We start from the raw sequence: 21,422 nt of genomic DNA, 5'->3' as shown, positions 1-21,422 counted from the left end.
GAGTCCAGGTAAGCCATGACAGCCGGGAACGAAACAGCACATTTAAGTAAGCCTTGTTTTTGTGTGTACACCTAAAGGAGTGTGTCTGAGAACTCTCTCCAATAAAAACAGCAACACCTCGCTGTGCAGGGCTGACTCGGGGGGAACCCGGAGGCCGGCTGCCCCTCCTGTGTTCAATACTGCAACACCCTCCCTGTAGGTGACTCTGTTTTCAGGCAGATGTTTGGAACGCCCTCTTTCAAACATTCCCCTGCAGGGGGGATGGACAAATGTTTGGGTTTCTGAATGCAACTCAGGTGGAAAATAAACAGAAGGCATTAAGAGGTCAGCACAGCTGAAATAAAGCAGCTACCAGATGTTCAAGATAGGAAGAAGATAAGCGCACAGTAAGAATATGTGTCTACCGAATCTTCAAAACAAGGCAACGTCCTCACAGCTAATTAAAAGGTGGCTCTAGGCACATGTATTTTTGTAGCTTTTCTACACAGCAAGTAGTTCTACTTTAAAACAAGTAACAGCAGCTTTTGTTTTGGAGACCTCTCGAAGGCCTTAGGCAAGTCTTGAAACTTAAACTTTCTGACGCACAAAAGCACAAAGCAGCTACTTATTCATAAAATGGGAAGACCATGCTTATTTGAGAGCAGTTTCTTCTGGCTCATTCTCAAAGAAAGAACAGTGGACCTGTTGGTTTCTGTTGTTTGACCTAAACGCAGTAGGAGCTAATCCCTTCATACACCCAAGACACGTAGTTTAGGTCAAGGTTGGAGAGTCTTTGGAATTGATTTCTATGGACTTACTTTTGACATCTTGCTTTTGCTGTCTCCAGTTAAAAATGCCAAATTATTAATTTCGTTCTGAATCACAAAATTTTGCTCTTCCCTCTTGAAGTTCTAAGTGGGGGGAAATAAAAAAGCAAACATTACAAGAAAGTTGAGGTGTCCCTTTCACCACCAACTCTAAATCCAGGGCCCCCATGTGTGCTTACGTGAGATTTACACCACAGGATGAAGACCTCTGCCACCATGCGGAAGAGCTGGTCAGAGTCAGCATCGGGGCTTTTGAGCCAGTTAGATCTGAGGTGAAAGATAAATGAATATGCATGTGGAATTCAGCAATGATTGAAAGAGTCACACTCTAAAAATTATACCGACATCAGATGCACACATTTATCCAGATAAAATTGCATTCCCATAGAAGGCAATCTTCAGAGAGACTACGTATCAATCTATTCCTTGCATGCTTAGATATAGGCATGCAATTGTTGTAGGTATTTTTGAAGACCTACAATAATCATTTCCATGTTACCAAAGGATTCCAGGATTCTCTTAGCAAACAGATGTCAGAAATCAACATTTCAAAATGGTCAAAGTAAGGTTTTGTTTTCCTTTAAACTGAAGAGGTGATTAAGGTTACATTCTAAGTTTTGGGACAGGCCTCCTTTAATCCTCAAGTCTAGCAAGACTAGGAAAGTCTCGGTCAGTATGACATCTAATCTTGTCAAGCCTCTGAAATTGTGAGCACTCTATAAACAGTTCAGGCCTTGCCCGTTTTCCTTTCAAAGCCACTTTTATGAATGAAGTCTGTAAGACAATCATTTTTTTTAACTGTTATATAAAGTGTATAGGCAGAGACCAAATGAAGGGCTATGTTCTACTTTGGTAGAAATAGGACTGAATTGATGCCCTGCCGTTAGGCCGCAACGCTGCTAGGATTGCATCGATCCTCCTGTTTGTACTGTTTGTAACTATGGCCCCATCTTAAGTATTTCTAATTGAGAAACAAAACCTCAGGAAACCGAAACTTAACCAGCCGCTCTCGCTTCTGTAACTATGCTTGCTGAACCCCCTTTTGCAACCATCCAACCAATCAGACGGTGACTAGTGTCTTTGTTTAAAAGTTAACCAATCAGTGACTAGTGTCTTTGTTTAAAAGTTAGCCAATCAGTACTCCCCACCCCTGGAAAGCCCCGCAGAAGGTCCCGAGCTTGTTTGTACCTGTCTATAAAAGAGCTGTACTAAACTCCATCGGGACCTCTTAGCGTCACCGGCAACGAGTGCGCGGAGGTCCGGGTTCGAACCTGCAATAAATGACCCTTGCCGCTTGGCTTTGACTCTCGTCTCTGGTGGTCTTGTGGAGGGGTCTCGCGACCGCGGGCATTTCACAAACACCTCCTATGCCCTTTGAAATGGTTTGCAAATTCCCTATAAATAGGCATTACGCATTTAAAAAAAAAAACACTAGGCTAAGAAATTTCACAGTGGCGGCAAGGAGGCTCAACTGCAGTAGGATTCAGTCATTTCCTAAAAGTTGTCTCGCCCCTATCTTGTGCGTTTGAATTATATTTTGAAACGGCTGGGTGAGTAAATATCTGCATAAAGTAGCACATTAGAAATTAAATTGTCTATCGTCTTTCTTAAAGAAAACTTTGGGGCTGTCATGAATGGTCTAAAAAACCTAACGTCCCTTGGTTGTATGCACGGTAATAGCTATCAAAAAGCCAGTTCCCTAAGCCCTGGGACATCAGACTGAATTGCTCTGAGCAGCCTGTACCGTCTGCCCATTCACGGAAGGCACCAGACTAAGGAAGAAAGGTGAAGACTCATGAGGCCAAGACCACCTCTGGATTCCTTTCTCATCTCCTCAATTCCTTCCCGCCCTGAGTTCCAGCCTCATGGACATTCTTGTCTAATCTTCCTTGTTTTCTACCTCAACTAGCCTCTCCTTTATAGGCAGACACTACAGGTGGTCTGCCCAACACTCATTCTCCTCTTCTTCCTTAGGCACAAACCCCCATTTTACTCCGGGTGGCACCGTGCCCTGCTGAAGGTCACATTACCCAGCCCCCCGCCCCCGAGGGACAGCCGTGGAGCTAAGTTCTGATCAATGAGATGGAAGAGGAAGTTGTTGGATGAGCCTTCTGGAAAAGCTCTCTAAAAAGGATCAGATAGCTGAAGGTGCCCTTTTGCCTTTCTACTTCCTCTCTGGAATGAAAACATGACAGCTCAAACTCTAATTGGCATGTTGCACCTGAAGTAACTTTGAACATGGACGCCAATGTTGAGGACAGAAAGACAGAGGAGTGAGGGTTTCTAATGAAGAGCAGCCATACTGGCCATGGATTGGCTATCTCTGGACTTCCTGCACGTGTGAGATTTAACTTCTCATTTAAGCCACTCTATAAGGTATCCATCACTAGAAGCCAAATGCAATCCAAACTCGAGGCTTGAGACTGGTAATGCTTTTGGATTTCTTTCATATTGATTTTTCAGGAGCGCTTTTTCAGGGTCAAGTGTCAGGTTTTATCAGAGCCGCCAGCTGTTCCTTCTGTAGCGTTTTGGTTTAAATGTGCTTTATAGGCTTGTACTGTGCCTTGAGTGGGAAGAGGCAAGGGGTCACATCCTATCCCGCCCAGTAAAAGCACAGCCCCAGCCAGTGTGAGTCGCAGGAACACTGAAAACAAAATCTCAGGTAAACATTTGCTCACAGGAGAAAGAGGCTTTGCATACCTTTTGCCTTCATATGGGAATGCAGTTTCAGCTGAATGAATTTTGTTTTCAACACCCTTCTTCCAAGAGGCAGATTTTTACTCTTTGTCTTTAGTGAGGTTCCTTCTTCAGGTTCAGAATGGTGGGTACACATGAACCCACCGTTAAATGTTTCCCCCCAGGCACGTAAACTCTCTGCACCTCTCAAACCGGATTAAGTCAGTATTTGCAGGAGGACAGAAGAACCTGACCTTGCCTCTCCAACTTGCCCGTATATACGTCCTACCCCCAGATGATGCAACCAGACTCTCTCCTCCCTGCTCCCAGCCTTCCACAGAACTCAGACCTTTCTCAACATTCAGACATTTGATCCTTTTGGAGGTACTTAACCGACCTGTGGGTTTCTTACATCATCTGCTCTGCATGCTGCCAAAAGGCAGCTGGGAAATGCAAAGCTGTAGGTGGGGAAGACAGTTGGGTTTAGAGGCAAAACAGAAACAAAAGGCAGGAGAATAAAGGAGAGTTAGACTGCTATTGTCAAAATGACAACTTAGGTTTTTGAAGAAAGTATAGCCAGTTATCAGGTTTTGAAAGAAAGTAAAGCTGCGTTCCTATATTCACCGCCCAGTTGTCTGACTAAGAGGTAAGAGCTTATCTCTGCCTTGCTCCTGAGTCTCTTGTAGAGGATACAGCCCGAGGTGGTCACCACACAGGATTCGCTTGGATTCCCTTCAACAGTCTGCGAGATGGGTTTTCACCCAAAATCGTACTATTTAAAGTTGGTTGTTTCTGTTCAGAGTGTGTCTGATTTCCAGAAAGGAGGCTGAGGCGCTGCTGCCTTGTGTAGAGAGGTTTGTTGAACCTAGGTTGATGTATAATCTCCCGGCGTGAGGACATGGAACCCTGATTCGCCCTGCTCGGACCACAGCACGCTGGGAGCTCTTGCTTATTCTGGGTCAGCTTCAGGTTCAACACTGACCCACAGAAGCTTCTCTTCAGAAGACTGTTTCAGCTGTCGAAGAGACTTGGCACTGCTGTGACAGGGCTGAAGGAAGTCCAAAGATTTAATATGACGAGAGAAAACAGGGGAGGACAGGACCAGATGGCTCTCTTCAATGTTTAAAGAGCTGCCACAAGAGAGACTGGAGTAGTTTTGTGCGCCTCTAGAGAGCAAAATCAGAGTTGATAGGAGATACAGATCTGAACTCAAAAACGGTTCAGAGTGGGGGGAAGGGGAATTGGATGAAGGTGGTTAAAGGTATAAACTTCCAGTTATAAGATAAGTAAGTCCTAGGGGGTGCAAGGTGCAACATGATTAATCTAATTAACGCTGTATGTTATACATGAAAGTTAAGAGCGTAAATCCCGAGAGTCCTCATCACAAGGAAAAAATACTTTTTCGTGTCTTTTATTTTGTATCTGTGTGAGGTGATGGATGTTCACTAAACTTATTCTAAGCATTTCATGATGTATATAAGTCGAATCGTTCTGTTGTATACCTTACACTTACAGAGGGCTGTGTGTCAATTATATCTCAGTAAAACTGGAAGAAAAAAAATGAATGAGAAAGAGTTGAACCAAAATGGCTTTAACTGTCTGAAAGTAGAATGGGAAGGCACGCACAGTATGGCTGTACCTGTCATCCATAACCGTGGTGGAAAATCAGGCAGGAAGTGCACCGCTAGGAAAAGGGAAGAGGATACTGATTCATCCAGTTATAGGTAAGATGAGCTGGGCTCTATTATTCCTGCCAACTCCACAATCCCGTGCTTCCAAGCCAGCCAATTCTTTTGGGTGAAGAAAGAACTTGAAGGAGGTAAAGGCACACACACAGGAAGGTAGTATTTCTAAGTGAGGCTCAGATGGCCATAGTGCTCCCTGGTGTTCAGGGAAGAAAGGGTTGAAAAGTGGGGATGAATGAATTAGTGATGATCTCAAAGACTCTCTGACATTGCCATTTTTACAACCGTCAAACAATGTGTAAGTGGAACACACTCTATCTTACATCTTGATTGTCAATAGTGACAAATGCAGTTAGAGAGCTATTCCAGGGGCAACCTTACTCTACTTTCATTTCTGTTTTCACCTCAAACTCTGACAAATTCCTTCGCTAACCTGCTAACATAATTATGTTATCAGAAATGACTAAAATGACGACCCTGAAAGCAGGATTTCTCTTGAGACAGTGAGTAAAATTCCCCACAGATAGGTAAGGGATTTCATACACACACACACACACACACACACACACACTTATATACAGTGTGTGTAAGATGTTTATTTTGCAAAGCTAAATATAAGTAATCTTAAGTAAATATTTTAAACAGTAAGTACAATTTACCTTATGAAATAAATGCTAAAATGGGCATATCCAGATGTATTCCTTGCCCATGACAGAATGGCATACCACTCAAAAAGTCAGCAACGTTCCCCCCAATATCCCTAGATCTCTTCAGTATCTACAACGGAGTATTTGAAAATTAAACCTTCCCAAACTTACAGTTTAGGCCTCTAAGCTTTAAGAGGGTGTGGTATAATAAAAACATCTATTTGGTCTTTGCCTTCCACTGGGACCTACAGTCCTTTGTTCCCTTGCCTGTTCGTGAACATTAGGCTCCTATGCCTTCATTCCCCCCTCATCCAGCTTAAATCCCATGGCCAATCTTTAGAATTACCCTATAATATACACCCTCAACTCCCTAACCCATTTTTCTTTGTCACACTCATTTTGCAAAGCCCCAACCCTGGTTAAATCCAACTCTCTTCCAAGTCTGGGCCTGTACCTGGCAGCCAAACTGGCTGGAGAAAAACATGACTTGCCAATGGGTCCCACTTTCAATTCACGAGCGCAGATCTCCAGTGGGGCCCTGCAGGCTGCCCGGCAATCGCACTCACTTCCCTGGTCCACCTGCTCTCCCACTCTCCCTGGGCGCTGCCTCCTTCCTCCTCAAACCTCCAAGCACCTTCTCTATCTTAAGAACTCTCCTCGAGCCTACTTCTTCCCCCAGCTAGCAGCCCGTTTCTCTGTTCCCCTTTATAGTAAAACTCCTTGAATAAGTTGTCTGTACTGCTATCTCCAAGTCCTTTTCTCCCATTCTCTTCCAACCTACTCCAAAGAGGTCCTCATCTCCATCGCTCCATTGAAGCTGCTCTTGTCAAGGTCACCAATAACCTTCATTCGTCATTCTTTCCTCCTGGAAATCCCTTGTGAAGTTGGCATTCAGGACACAACATTCTGTTGGTTTCCTCCTGTCTCACTGGTGGCTCCCTCTCAGTCTCACTCACGGGTTCCTTCTCTTCTGCCTGACCTGAGCACATGGGCTCAGTCCTTAGAACTCTTCTCTCTCCCTCTCAAGCCTTTATTTATCTCATCCAGTCTCATGTCGCTCAAAGACCACATATCAACGTGTGGATGACTCTCAAATTCTCATGTCTACACCAGACCTCCCTCCTGAACTCTGGACTCATATATTCAACCGCCCACTCAACATTTTCATTTTTGTATTGAAGAGGAAACTCAAATTTAACACGACTGAAAGTGATATCCTGATCTTGCCCTAAAAAAACTTCTGTATCCACAATCCTCCCCAACTCAACTGCTGGGAACTCCATCCTTCCATTTGCCCAGGATCATCTTTGACTCCCCTCTTTTCTCTTATTCCCAATCTTCAGTCCCGAGGGCTCTACCTTTAAAACAGGCCCAGAATCTGACATCTTCTATCAACCTTCATTGCTACCAGCCTGGTCCCAGCCACCACCAACTCTCTGTTTTTTTCTTTTTAATTGTGGTAAAATATACGTAACATAAAATTACTCATTAGCAACATTTAGTACAACCATCACTATCTAGTTTCAGAACATTTTCAGGACTCTGAAAGGAAACCCCAGCCCCATCCTCTGTCCCAGCCCTGGCACCACTAGTCTGCTCTGTACCCTCAGCTCTTGACTGGGTCACCGTGAGCCTCTCGGCCGGTCTCCTCACTTCCTTATTTGCCCTGATCCCTCACCACAGCGTTCAAAGACTGAGTCAGATCACATCACAGCTTATCTTCAAACCTGCACCAAATGCTCATCTCGCTCGGAGGAGAAGCCCTGGCCCCGTGGAGAGAAGATGGCTTCTCGGACGTCTCCTCCTGCTTTCCTGGCCCCTCACTCTTCTCCAGCTGTACTGGCCTCCTCGTGATGCCCTGAACATCCCAACGCACACCCCTTCCTCGGGGCTTGCACCAGATGTTTCCTTTTCCTGGGAACATAACCCTTCCCCAGACCCGCACGGTTCCCGACCTCACCTCCTTCGGGTCAGTGTTCAAATGTCACTTTCTCAGTTAACATTCTTTTAAAACTGCCACCCTGGAACTCCTAATTCCCTTTACTTTGCTTGTATAATTTACTTAGATAAGTAAATTATAAGTAAAGTGTATAAGTAGATTTTTAAGTATATAAGTAAGTATGTTGTAAATATGCAAGCATTTGTTTTGCTTATAGCCTGCTTGCCCCACTCTCCTGCCAGAATGAAAGTTCCCTGGGCCAACATCTCTTTCTGTTTTGTTCTCTCTTGTCCCCTAATGCCTACAACAATGCCTGATACCCAGTCAGTAACGTTTGTTGAATGAATGCGTGAGAGAGCAGCAGAGGGGCAGAAGTGGGTCGCTGCTGCCCTTATTCGACTAACTCCCTCTTCCCTGTGGTGGCCTGTGAAGATGGAAGGGGTGGCCATGCCACTGATCATGTAGAATCACTGGCCAAGGAGAGCATTGCCCAGAGGTCCCACACCAGGGCTTCTGTGGGGGAGGGGCACTGGTGGTGGCAGCTGTGACCTCCCTCTCTCACCTGTAACAAAACCCAATACCGTCTCTCCATCCTGGGGACTTGCCTAGGCCTCCTCCGTACCTGTTGTTGTCCACGTAGCGGATCAGCATGGGGTAGAAGGCATAGAGGTCTCTGCAGAGGACGGCAAACTCATCCAGAATGAGGAGCTCTGCCTCCTGGGCGTCCCCTTTGCTGTCGGCTTTCAGCTGCTCCTCTTCCTGCACGGTCTTCACAGCCTTCTTCTTCAGCTTCTCCAGAGTTGGGATGAAGTGGCTTCTTAGCAGGTCCGCCCTGGCTTTGCCGATGATTGGCTGGGCATACACTGTGTTTGCAAACAAAGGGCCTCCCCCTCATTTTGCATGTTATGACAATCGATGAAAGGAAAGAAGGGATACTCAAAGGTGAGGCTGTGAAAAGCCATCAACTCAGGATGGCACTTGCCCTTCCTTCATCCTCTGCTTGGCACTTCCATCTCATGAAGCCTCAGTTGCTGGGGGTGGGGGTGGAGCTACAGGAGAAGGTCTCTATCCCTGTTCTGCTTCTCTAGGCCATGGGGAAACCTTGCCACCCTTTAACTCTTCACGTATGGCGTTTGCTATAACTCTGAGCTCTTCATAACAGGCTATCTTGTTTCACTTTAGAGTACATTCATGTTGGTTTTGGCTCACTAGCTAGATTATAAACCTTTTATTCATAATAACCAACACTGTTAAAAATATATGGACCCAACCACAGTTCTCAGCCCCCAGGACTTGAGAACTGCCAACCTACTGCCTGGGGACTCCTCTGGGCCCTGAGAAAAGCCGAGAAACTACTATCATCTATAATAAACTGAGAGGCAGACTGGGGTGGCCACTAGAAGTCGATGAGCAGAAACAAGAGATCAGTGGGTCCTGGGACTATGGTTCCAGCCTTCTTGAAGAGAAAGAGAAAACTTACATGTCTCATCGAGTTTCTTAAATGGAATATCCTATTGGTCTAATCCATAATAAAGATGAGAATCAGAGTAATTATTTAAAGATAAGTGAAATAAAATTCTCAAGAGTCATGAACCATTCACAAAGTGCATTGATTGCGTATTTTGTGTATTTCAAAGGTTCTTTCATGTAGGGCGTTTCAACTGGAAACAGCCTATAATCCAGCACTTTTTCTTTTTAATCTCACTTTACCTTATTTTTTGCTTTCATAAATACGGCTGTTTTAGAAAGAGAAGGCAAAAACAGTTCTCTGCTGAGAAGCATTAACCAACAGGTCGAAACAACACCATGATGGCTCACGTTTCACACTCCAGCCTTCACCGGGCTGCATTTCTGCTCTGGATCTGGAATCGGAATGGCTGTTCCAGATATGGCTGATTTGAGGTTGCTATTTTAAATGGACTCTGTTTAGGCACCACGAATGAAGTGGCCTAACTGAATGAGATCTGGGTTCACCTGTGAAATAACAGGTCACGTTCAGTTCCCATCAGGGTGCTGTGACATCTTTCCACTGCACCTCTGGGGAAGCTAAGGGAGACCATCCTTCCATTACCTTCCTTCCCTTAATCCAGATTTAGAAATTAGAGCTCCTCAACAAACTGCCTTAGGGTTAACAATATTCCTGGGCTAATAGGTAAGAAAGGAACACCAACTTTATCTACTCGTATGTTCCCAGGGGTCTATACTGTCTAGGAGCTATCAGTACCCAAAGTATTTATAATTTGAACTTCATTTCAGAGACAGGAAGGCGGTAGAAGTTTTCTTCCTTGGAATATCTGCTCATTTGTCCAGGAAGCTAATAGCTACCGCTGATCCCACCGCTGTGTTTTATGGTTAGGAGATTGTAGGGGTGAAACAGCTATGGTCCATCAAAACCGCAGGTCCATCAAAGGCAATGACTTTGCTTTAGCTTCTGTCTTCTCAACTCTACTCTGACAGAGGACACTAAAATACTCATGGCTTCCTGACTGTGGAAAGTGTGGTCACTAATTTTCCAAGGCTCTCCTCTTTTGGAGTTGTTTCAGGAGCAGAAAATCAGCTAACAACATTCATTAAGAGCCTACTGCATGCAAGGAGGAATACAAAACAAGACGGAACTCCAAGTGAGGCTACTGTGAACCTAAGTTAGAGAGCGTCTTAGGAAGCATAAAGTGAAATACAAACGCTAGAAACTTACAGTACAGCCCAGATGGGAGTGAGTTTTGTACGTGTGGAAAACATGCAGGATCACTTACCGAGAAAATATGGACAATTATTACCGTAGGAGCAAATGGAATTCTTAAGTACCAAAAACAAATAAGCAATGATCATGGGAGTCGGGTAGAGTTTATCAAGAAGGGCTTCCTGGAGATTCGAGGGACCTGGATTAGTTGGGGAGTTAGGCAGGAGCATTTGCTCCAGGAAGCTCTACAGGGGAATAAGTCAATTCTTTTCACTGTTAAATAACAAAGTGCGGGGAGGGGGAATAGCTTAAAGACAGACTAAGAGAAGAAAAGAGAGTCCAGGCGTCTTGGTGCTGGGGCCGGGGCCGGGGCCGGGGAGGAAAGGCATGTGTGGTACCTGCAATGCGCTTCATCCAGGAGGCCTCATCGATGCCCAGGTTGTTGTTGATGATTTTCAGAATGTTGCCCAGGATGACGCTGAGGTGTTCAGAGGTGACCTTGGTGCACCAGGGCCCTGTGCTGGGGGGCAGGTGCTCGGGCCCCCGCTCCCACCAGTAGGACAGGTAGTTGCAGAGCATGGGTAAGATCACCTCGATGACGTGGGGCATCTCCGTGTACCGGGCCCCTGACTCGGCCAGGTCGTTGATTTCCTTCATCAGGCCTTCCAGCTGGGGGATGTCAGGGCACATCTCCTCCACCGTGTCTGGCATCCCCAGAACTGACCGAGAGGGTACAGGAAGAATAAAGGGACAGTAATTCAAAAGCACAAATAGTGCGACCTTCTCTCTCTCTGTTCACCCCTCCTTTGGTCTTTAGACATAATTTTCCACCCCAGAGCCTCAAACAAGAAAGCTCTGGATACAGGGGAGCTTTTGCTCTCCTGCTGCCTTTGTAAAGACTGAAGCTTCCAGAGGCTGGGTTATCTTCTAGATGTCATATTCAGGTTAGAACACTTAAACTGAATCTTAAAGGAGCATAACAGAGACATGGCTGAGGGACACTTCATAAGACTTCTCTGTGATACAGTCAGTCTCTTGCTTCTCCATCTTGGCCTCAGTGCATGCAGGAAAGGCAGGGCTAGGAGAAAAGCAACCCATCGGTGTTGAGTTGCCAGTTTGTGGTTGGGTCACCTGTGCCACGTCTGTACTGTTTCAAAAAGGAAAAAGAAACATCTTGCATCAGAGATTCTTTCAGCTGGACCAGAGACAACACCTTCCATCCAGTTGAAATTTCGGGGAAGAAAACTTTGCACATACATTGATTTCTGCATTTACAAAAGAAGTTATCGATGACCTGAAGGAACCTTTGCCAAGACCTCTTGTCATTCGCTTAAACCTTTTTGTTTCTGAAGGTTTATGTGCAAGGACTAGTGAGTCAGCCCTATCTCTTCCTCACACTGAGCGACTAAGGCCACTTCACTGAACGAGGACAGACAGGATGAGATGATGACAGAGTTCAACATTAAATGTTGTCAGATACAAGAATAGCAAAAAGAAGAAGCCAAGGGGATATGTGTCTTGTCCTTCTTAAGGCAAAAGACACTCTTTCCCTCCAAGACAGGAGGAGAGACCAGAAACATCCTGAGGTTCCTGACGGGTGAGACGGAAACAAGGGCTCTGAGTGGCAGGGCGGGGCATGGCTGAAAAGAAGCACAAGCAGAAAGCTCTGCAGAGCGTCCATTTATGTCATAGCCCCCAGGCTCCACCTGGGCCTGGGAGGCAGCTCATTGCAGACTCCACCTACAGGCCAAACTTCTCACAGTGGGGCGGAAGCATCAGACACCAGGGGGGCTAGGGAGTCAGAGAAGCAACAGGAAAATGTGGTGCATTTTAGATCTACTAGTGGAGCCTATTAGATCCACTAGAAGATTTGAGGAAATTCTTTTTGATATTAGGAGTAAAGTGTAAAGTTCTCATGAATTTCAAAGGACAAAGCAGAAACTTCAGATAAAATGTGACGTTTAGTGAATTGGGTTGTGCCTGCAGGCCCTTTGCCATGGGGTTACTGCTGGTGTGAAGTCTCTCTCTTTTCTAGATTTTAAGTCCATAGGAATGGAAGGGTTAATGAATAAGAGGCCACAGCAAATTCCTTGGCCTTTAGGAATATTGGCCAATTGAAGGGACTGTCTTGATTTCTGTCATAATTGTCCTGCCTGGAGCAGAGATCCAGAATAATCCTGGCTGCCTCAGTAGCTGTTACAAGTGGTTCTAGGAGATGGTGTGCAGCTGCCCGGTGATGGACGATTCGGAAGAGCCTCCCTGCTACGGAGCAGGCCCTGTGAGGCGCTAACACCCTTTCCCTGACTGTGATTTTCTGTTGCTATCGGTATGGCCTTTTGGCAGGTAGAAGGCTACAGATCTCTCTTCCTTGGAAGTTAGGAGTGAACCAGTGTCCTTTAAATCCAGACAATCCAAAAGGACTAGTAGCATGAAAGCCAAAGAACATCGAGCTCCTATGATTTACAGCGTAAGGGAATTATAGAGGTTAGACACGATCCACCGCCAATGCTGGTCATTTGCAGAGAACAAGTCCAGCCTGTACCTTGCTGCAGAGCAGCAAGAATCGGGGGTGACATCAACATGGGGGTCTGGGGAGACTCTCACAAACAAAATCGTTTGACACATACAGTGTCAGAATCAATAGGTACGAACAGTACAGTCAAACATTCTACCGTCAAGCTCTGCACACAGAACAATGCCAACTGCCACAGATGCAACTGAAGTTTACAACTGTTTGTTGTAAAATTATACGTGAGAAGGCTCAGGGCGTGTGTGTGTTTAAATGTCACACAGGGAATACATCATCATGGACACTTTTTTTTCCTACCTAAGAGAAACACAGAGCTGCTTGAGGTTGCTTCACTGGAGTCACTACAATGGCATTTAAAAGTTATTTATGTGTAATTGGTCCTCGAGGGGAAGAAACATTTGTGATTTACGTGTTGTTTTGTTCTTCAAATGCCACATAATAAACCCGCAGAATGAATGCTGCTGAGTTATCGACCTGAAAAACAGCTCAGCTGGGTCCTATTAGAATCAGACACAAGAATGTAAGAGGGGACCATTAGAACACACTGGCCTTTCATCTGCTAGATCAATGGTTCTCAAAGTGAAATCCTCCCACCAGCAGTGGCAGCATCACCTGGAAACTTGTTAGGACCTTCAGCATCCAGACTTACTGAATTAGAAACTCTAGGGGTAGGACTTGGCATTCTTTAGCAAGCCTTTTGAATGATTCTAATACATGCTAGTGTCTGAGAACCACTGAGTTAGATTCCAAAGTAGTATTTTCTTCACCAAGCAGCTCTTCCCTCAAGAAGACAGCATCAGAGAGCACCGTCTCTGTAGTATAGGCAGACAGCTTACATGGAAACTGGACCTCCTTTCTCTCTGGTTGATTTTTCCAATAAGGATTTGGGAAGTAAACTGGCTGGTGAGTAGGATGTTTTGGTCAATCTAATATTCTGATTAATAGACCACTGCCACACACAACCAAAGATTTTATCTAGTTTTATCTAGCACATAACAGTATTAAACCTTTTCCAGTTTTTGGATGAGTCAGAAAATGCTCCAGGGCATTACAAGATAGAAGAGTTCCTAATATGAGTAACTCTGCTGGCAAAACACCAACTGGTAATTAATAGAGATGCCCAACTGACTGAAGCCTTCATAAATCAGTTCATATTGTATTTCTCAACGAAAGACTCACATCATTTGTCACGTCACATCATCTGTCACATTCCTTTCCCTCCTTGGTCCCTCAGGCCACCTACTTTGTATAATGAATGAAGTCTACCTTCTCAGAGTCCATCAAGCCATCAGTCATTCTCTGGCTCCAGGCAAACCTGGTTATCCCAGAATAAATATTCGCGTACACTCTACTTTTCAACAGCCATACACACGGTCAGCATTCAGTCTTTGTTGATTCATTTGTTTTTTTAAAGATTTGATTTTATTTATTTTTGGCTGCCTTGGGTCTTTGTTACTGAGCACGGGCTTTCTCTAGTTGCGGTGAGCGGGGTCTACTCTTCCTTGCGGTATGCGGGCTTCTCATTGCTGCGGAGCATGGGCTCTAGGTGGGTGGGCTTCAGTATTGTGGCGTGTGGGCTCAGTAGCTGTGGCTCGCAGGCTCTAGAGCGCAGGCTTACCTCTGGGAGCTCAAGAGCAGAGTAGGTCTCTCTCTTTCCCAAGGTGCAAGCTCTATACGTTGGTGATACACAGACAGACACACACTTTTTCTTGAATCACAGTTGGAGCAGAATAAACGTATAAGTATCCAGCACTGTCATGACTGGACCCATGTCCCTCTGGAGTTGGGGAGCAACATTTTTGCTGGCTTTTGCCTACAGATGTCACAGCCCTTCCTCAACCTTGCCAAAGCCTGCTCAGTTGTTCAGCTCCTACTTTAGCTGCAAGATGTGACTCATTCGGAATCATGAGATGGCAGAGAAAAACAAGGTTGGAACTATATTTTTCCTAGTCCATGAAAGAGGAGGAAGGGTGAGATGAGGCTAAGGAGGTTGGGGAATTAACTGAGAGACTTCACGTGAGACTCTGGAACGTGGAGGCATCTTGGCAGTGCTTCTCTCTCGACGAGCTCTGAGAACACTAGTCTCCGCTGTATTCCAGCTCGGGAAGAGAACTTTAAACAGTCTTGTCTAAATTGTCCTGCTCATTCTTTCTGGGGCTCATGTGCTTCTTTTATCTGAAGTAATGAAAGCAAGTGAGAATAAAGCCACCAAGGCTTATTAGTACTCTGGATCCTTAGACGGAAAGAAGAGTGGTGACAGAGAAAAGTGTGACAGGAACCTTTCCTCTCCTAGAACCCTTAGGACCCATGATAGCTTGAAAAGGGGGCTTGAAGCAAATGGAATTGATGCACAGTCTAGTCATCTGCTGGCACTGTGTATCAATATTTTAAGAAAATACTGGTTCTGAATAGGATAGGTTCTGGTTAGAAATGGTTTACTATGATTTTTTGGGGTCTGTTTTTCTTAATATTGATCAGACCCATGGCGTGGTAATTTTTGCTTCATGTCGCATCAAATCATTGTAGTTCTTTCCAGTTGGAGTCCAAGCTTCATTCAAGGTTCCTGCTGGAAGCTCCTCTGTTCTAATCCATTGCCATTCAGCAGGATCACAATTCATCCATACATGGGGACTCTCTCTTCTACCCTCCAGAAGCAGGTTTACCACCTGCCTTGGATTCCAGTTCTCGGTTATCCTAGAAGAGGGGGTGGGAAAACTTTTCCTATAAAGGGGTCAGACAGTAAATATGTTAGCCATTGCAGGTCTGACAGTCTTTGCTGCCACTACTCAACCACAGTTGAAGGGGAACAGAATGGGCCACCCCCAAATATGCCCCTTTGGCAGAGGGGTTACTTTGAGCTGATTATTTTTAAGAAACTGCAGACCCAGGAGAGTGTCTGAAAACAGAGTTACTCTTTTGTAAGGAAAATCTGCATTTATAAAGAAAGTTTACCTTAGATACAAGTGCCTGTACCAGAAGAGAGCTCTTGCCCGAGATTACTTTTTCATCTGAAAGACTCACGTGCATGGCAGGGCAAACTGTTTACCAAATCCTTCCTCTTCTCGCTTTCCCATGAATTGCTACCCCCTTTGAAGCCTCAGACTCCGAACCCTTTCCTTAGATCAGGATGGTGTATAAGCCTCAACTGTTGGGCTGGCTTTTGAGTCTCATACCTTTGTGGGGCTCCCTTATGTACACATATGTACATAAGTAAAAGTTTGTTTTTCTCCTGTCATTCTTTTTTTAGTGGGGGGGTTCTCAGCCAAGAACGATGAAGGGTAGAGGGAAAATTATTTTTCCTCCCCTACACAGTGCTAAAGCAGCTGCAGACAACCTGTAAATGAGTGGGTGTGGCCATGTTCTAATAAAACACCATTTACAAAAATCAGTGGGCCAGATTAGGCCCGTGGCCAGAGTGTGCCAACCACTGTTCTAGAACTCAGTGCATCAACACTCCTGTCAAATTCTCTTTCTTGTAGAATTTCAGTTCCTTCTCGTGTTTTTCTCTGCTTTATTTTCCCCGAAGATGGAGAACACGTGGTTATCATCCTTGGAAACACGGCCTGTCTGTGGACTTGAAGAGTGTAACGAGAGCTTCCCTGGTGGCGCAGTGGTTGAGAGTCCGCCTGCCGATGCAGGGGACGCGGGTTCGTGCCCCGGTCCGGGAAGATCCCACATGCCGCAGAGCGGCTGGGCCCGTGAGCCATGGCCGCTGAGCCTGCGCGTCCAGAGCCTGTGCTCTGCAACGGGAGAGGCCACAACAGTGAGAGGCCCGCATACCGCAAAAACAAAACAAAACAAAACAAAAAAAACCTGCCAAATTGTTAGGGGCTTCCCTGGTGGCGCAGTGGTTGAGAGTCCCCCTGCCGATGCAGGGGACACGGCTTTGTGTCCCGGTCCGGGAGGATCCCACATGCCGCGGAGCGGCTGGGCCCGTGAGCCATGGCCGCTGAGCCTGTGCGTCCGGAGCCTGTGCTCCGCAACGGGAGAGGCCACAGCAGTGAGAGGCCCGTGTACCAGAAAAAAAAAAAAAAGAGTGTAACGAGGTTATTAGTGTAGCTGTGCCCCTCCCACTGACACTCTGGAGAGGAACTGTAAAGGGCAGTCATATCCCCAGGTGCAGAAAGAGAACGGAGACCAGGGCAGACAGGAGAACCTGAATTTTTAGGATGCAGGGGATTTAGAAATCAACTACACTGTCTCCTCATTTTACAGAAGATGAAATCAAAGTCTAGCGCTAACAAAGTACTTGCCTGTGCCCACTTTTCCAGCAAGATGGAGACGTGCCACATGGTGCCAGTTCTGACCTCCCGGCCCCTCTCAGACCACGTGAACCAGCCACAGTGCTGCAGGCTGCCGTCCCTGCCTGCGTGGCCTTCCCTCCCGCCGCTTTCTTCAAGCACATCAGTGATGACCTCTGTGGGATGATACTTACTAGACCTCTCCCTGGGGGTTTTGGCGTTGAAGACTGAGAGTGGGTTGTAGCAGTCAAGGGTGGGCTCCAGGAAGGCCACTGGTATGGCAGCTGCCAGTGAGGCCAGGCATTCTCCGAGGGCAGGACGTTGCCTGGAAACAAAGAAGTCCATTTAGAAGTGGTGACAGCCCCATGCTGGCCCCATGCATTGGTGGGCCACTTCCCCATAGATGGCTCCCCTGGACAGCCTGGGCTCCAGGCTCAGCAAGGTTGCATGCTCTTCCCCCTCCCTCACCTTTCTCTGGACACTAACCAACGGTTTACAATGGTCTCACTCCCTGGTACCTAGTTCTTAAGCAACTAAGGTGATATAATACACTGTGTAGCTTTGTTCTTCTCTCCCAGCATCTCTGAGAGCAAGTTTTGCTGGCATCCAAATTGAATCGGATCTTCCTGGTTCCCAGAATGTTTTGAAATCTTCTGTGTAATTTCTCTGTGTCTGTTCCCTGTGACTGGAGCTTGTGTCCACCAGTGGGAACAGTAGATAATGGGCCAAAAGCACCAATAAGACACAAAACTAAAAGCCTGTTTTGCGAGAGAAACGACAGGTCCTAAAACACATTGCTTGATTTAGACGAAAGAGCTCCAACACCTATTACTTCTCTTTTTTTCCACAAACATTTGTGTGTCCACCATGTATTAAGCTCTGGCTTTTAAGTCCTTCTGTGAAATAAGCAATCAGTCAAAAACAAAATGCTGGACTTCCCTGGTGGCGCAGTGGTTGAGTCCGCCTGCCGATGCAGGGGACGCGGGTTCGTGCCCCGGTCCGGATGGATCCCACATGCCACGGAGCAGCTGGGCCCGTGAGCCATGGCCGCTGAGCCTGCGCATCCGGAGCCTGTGCTCCACAACTGGAGAGGCCACAACAGTGAGAGGCCCGCGTACCGCAAAAAAAACAAAAAACAAACAAAAAAAACCCCAAAATGCTTGGGATTCCTAGTTCAGATTTGTATCGGATTGGCCAAAAGCCCGAACGAACTTTTTGGCCAACCCAATCGTTCTCCGGCTGAGAGGCGTTGTGCTCCTTGCAGGATAACCAAGGCTGCAAGAATAACGGATGGGAACCAGCCCACCAGCTGGTCAAAGCAGAGCTAGTACTGAAATAGTGCTTCCCCCTCGCAGACCTGGGCTTAGCCTTGGAGTTGTACTTTCTAACCCCGCAGGTCCTTTCTGCTAGTGAGATGACACAGTGATAGTGCTGGCTAGAAGGGCCCCATATGGGAGCTGACATCTATTGCTTTCTGATGAATGGGAGACCAGAGCCATCTGGTTTCCACCCATCAATATCTTTTCTCTGCCACTCACTGGCATTCAATCACAGACAGACTACATGCCCGCCTTGTGAGTTACACAAGTGATGTCAGTTCCCAAACAAGGGGAAAAATGTCTTCAAATAAACCAATAATGTGAGTCCTTTGTTAGACTGTGATACAAAGATATCTAATGGAAAAATGCAGACAGTAGGTCGATAATGAAGAGTTGGAAGGGCTTACAGGGTTCAGGCTTACAGGATTGTTGCCCTCCTCTGTGACTGGTAACTCAAACTGAGCGTGGATACTGTGTATATGAAGCCCAGTAGCAGAAGCTTTGGGAGTGGAGGGTGTCAGGCTGCATCTTGGGGGATGTTACAGAATCATCGTGGAGAAAACCGCCAGGTAGAGAGGGCACACTTGGAGTCAAGAGCAAACAACCTACTACTGCAATTCTGTGGAAACAGGAAGGCATTCAGTTCTCGGGGTTCCCTTCAGCTCCCACCAAAACCCAAACCTAAGACCGCATTAACTACCTTTCACTACGACAACAGCCAACAATTCCAGCAGCACCAAGAAGAAAGAATGTCAAAGCTGCAGGGTCTCTGGATGGGATAACAAGCATTTACTATGGGGCAAGGCAGGGGGCTGGCTAGGAGAGTCACTGTTTACTGAGGGGTGAGGTAGTCCTAACCTTGGCCTTTGGCTTCCAGGTGGTGAAATGAATGCGGGAAGGAAACATAGAACCCTGATGCAGTATGACAAAATAACACGTCTTTATGGTCTAATTATAAGGATTAAAATCAACCTGCAATTTCATTATAGCACACAGGAAGATACACATTTGAGCTGGATTAAAAATGTGATCTTAACTGGTCCTGAAAAACTGATTTGACAGGACTATTTGGGGTAGAATCAGGGGCTAGCCTGGGGGTTCACAGAACTGCTCTGCTTGAGATGCCAGAGGAATCTACTGGACCAGAGAGAGGAAGGAGGGAGAGGGTGGGTGAGTGCATCGGTAGAAAGCTGTGTGTCCCTTGGAATCCCCACACAATCTCAGCCAAGTTAGCAAACTTATGAAAAATGAGATCTTTTCATTACTTTCAAAGACAATTAATATATATGGTTTTATTCCTTATCTTGTATCTTCTTCTTGGGCTCAGCTTTTAGGGGACCAGCTGACAGTTTATTTGGCCATGAAGTATTTGAGCAGATAACTTTCAAATTAGCCTCTAGCAAGCAAGAATGCCCTCAACCGGACAAGCAGCTCTCAGCTAACAGCACAGCCTTGTCCTTCCGTGGAAGGTCTGACTGTTAACTCGCCCCATCCAGGTCTGCTCTGGAGACAGAGCAGCAGCCCCCCCTGGGCCCTGTGTGTGCTGCCCGGCTCCATTTGGAGGCTGCATCAGTGGTGGAGGGGGAAAGCAGGGGAGGCAGTGGGGCTGTGGAGACCGCAGAGACCAGGCCTCCTCTCCGGGAAGCTTTGCAAAGCTGCTTCACCTCTGAGCAGGCCCTGGCCAGGCCTGTTCTCCCACCTCCCCTTCTCTTCACCCCTTCTTCCCCCATCCCCCCCCTTCTTTGCTATGCTCACGGTGGTGGTGGAGAGGCATGAGAAGAGGCCAACACCCTCAGGGACAGCTGAGCAGAGTGAGGGCCTGTACGCATCAAACATGAGGACACACAGGGGCTGTTTTTTTTTTTTTTTTTTTTTTTTTTATGCGTTACGCGGGCCTCTCACTGTTGTGGCCTCTCCCGTTGCGGAGGACAGGCTCCGGACGCGCAGGCTCAGCGGCCATGGCCCACGGGCCCAGCCGCTCCGCGGCATGCGGGATCCTCCCAGACCGGGGCACGAACCCGCGTCCCCTGCATCGGCAGGCGGACTCCCAACCACTGCGCCACCAGGGAAGCCCAGGGGCTGTTTTTTCAGTCAACATTCTCTGCATTTTAATCAACCCCAGGGGCCAGCCAGTGAGGAGAGATACCCCATTTCCTCTCACTAGTCTTGCCTTTCGAGGAGGAAAAGGAAATAAAGAGTTAAGTTACGAAAGGAAAGAAATACAAGCCCAGGAGTCTGTCAATCAACGTTCCTGGCTGTGAAATACCAGAGTGAATGACCTTGGTCTTCCAGGTCCAAGGGGGACTGAGCCTGGCAAAGGCCTGCTGTTAAAATGCTTCTCTGATCATTAGTGCCCCCCGCCAGGGGGCAGTGTGGGTATAGACCAAGCAGAGCAAGGGCTACAGAAACAGTTCCATGGCAACTAAAGGATCTACTGGAAGAGTTTATCAGTGGATAGAGAAACTCACTCTCCCCCTACCCACCCACCCCCTGCCTTAGCTCTTATTGCCTAGAACAGTATTTTTCATATACTTGGTCAATGCTGACAGACTGAAGACGGTTCAATTTACTTTTTTTTAGTTGAAGTATAGTTGATTTACAATGTAACAGGTGTGAAGCAAAGTGATTTGGTGTATGTATATGTTCTTTTTCAGATTTGTTTCCACTATAGGTTACTACAAGATATTGAATATAGTTCCCTGTGCTCTACAGTAGGTCTTTGTTGTTTATCTATGTTATATATAGTGGTGTGTATCTGTTAATCCCAAATTCCTAATTTATCCCTCCCTTCCTCCTTTTCACTTTGGTTCAATTTGTATTTCAGTTCTTGTTACTTCCTAAGTTGACCTCTCAATTTTATTTCCATGGACTGGGACCTTGCTTCTCAACTGTCTATCAT

The 21,422-nt window shown here is 46.4% G+C and overlaps 1 protein-coding gene across 1 annotated transcript in view; it reads right to left on the bottom strand.

Annotated features, from left to right (window-relative positions):
• The window catches only part of RYR3 (ryanodine receptor 3), a 399,907-nt gene that overhangs the window by 58,690 nt on the left and 319,795 nt on the right, over positions 1 to 21,422 (bottom strand). The window contains exons 74-78 of the mRNA XM_032621721.1: positions 17,399 to 17,529; positions 10,832 to 11,152; positions 8,376 to 8,616; positions 986 to 1,073; positions 798 to 890 (exon numbers count right to left, since the gene is read on the bottom strand). Coding sequence (XP_032477612.1) covers positions 798 to 890; positions 986 to 1,073; positions 8,376 to 8,616; positions 10,832 to 11,152; positions 17,399 to 17,529 — 874 coding nt within the window. The remainder of the gene's footprint in view (positions 1 to 797; positions 891 to 985; positions 1,074 to 8,375; positions 8,617 to 10,831; positions 11,153 to 17,398; positions 17,530 to 21,422) is intronic.

Source organism: Phocoena sinus, chromosome 2, assembly GCF_008692025.1.
Source record: "Phocoena sinus isolate mPhoSin1 chromosome 2, mPhoSin1.pri, whole genome shotgun sequence".
Taxonomy (NCBI): Eukaryota; Metazoa; Chordata; class Mammalia; order Artiodactyla; family Phocoenidae; genus Phocoena; species Phocoena sinus.
Note: the sequence above shows the minus strand (reverse complement) of the source record. Positions and strands in the feature narration are given on the sequence as shown.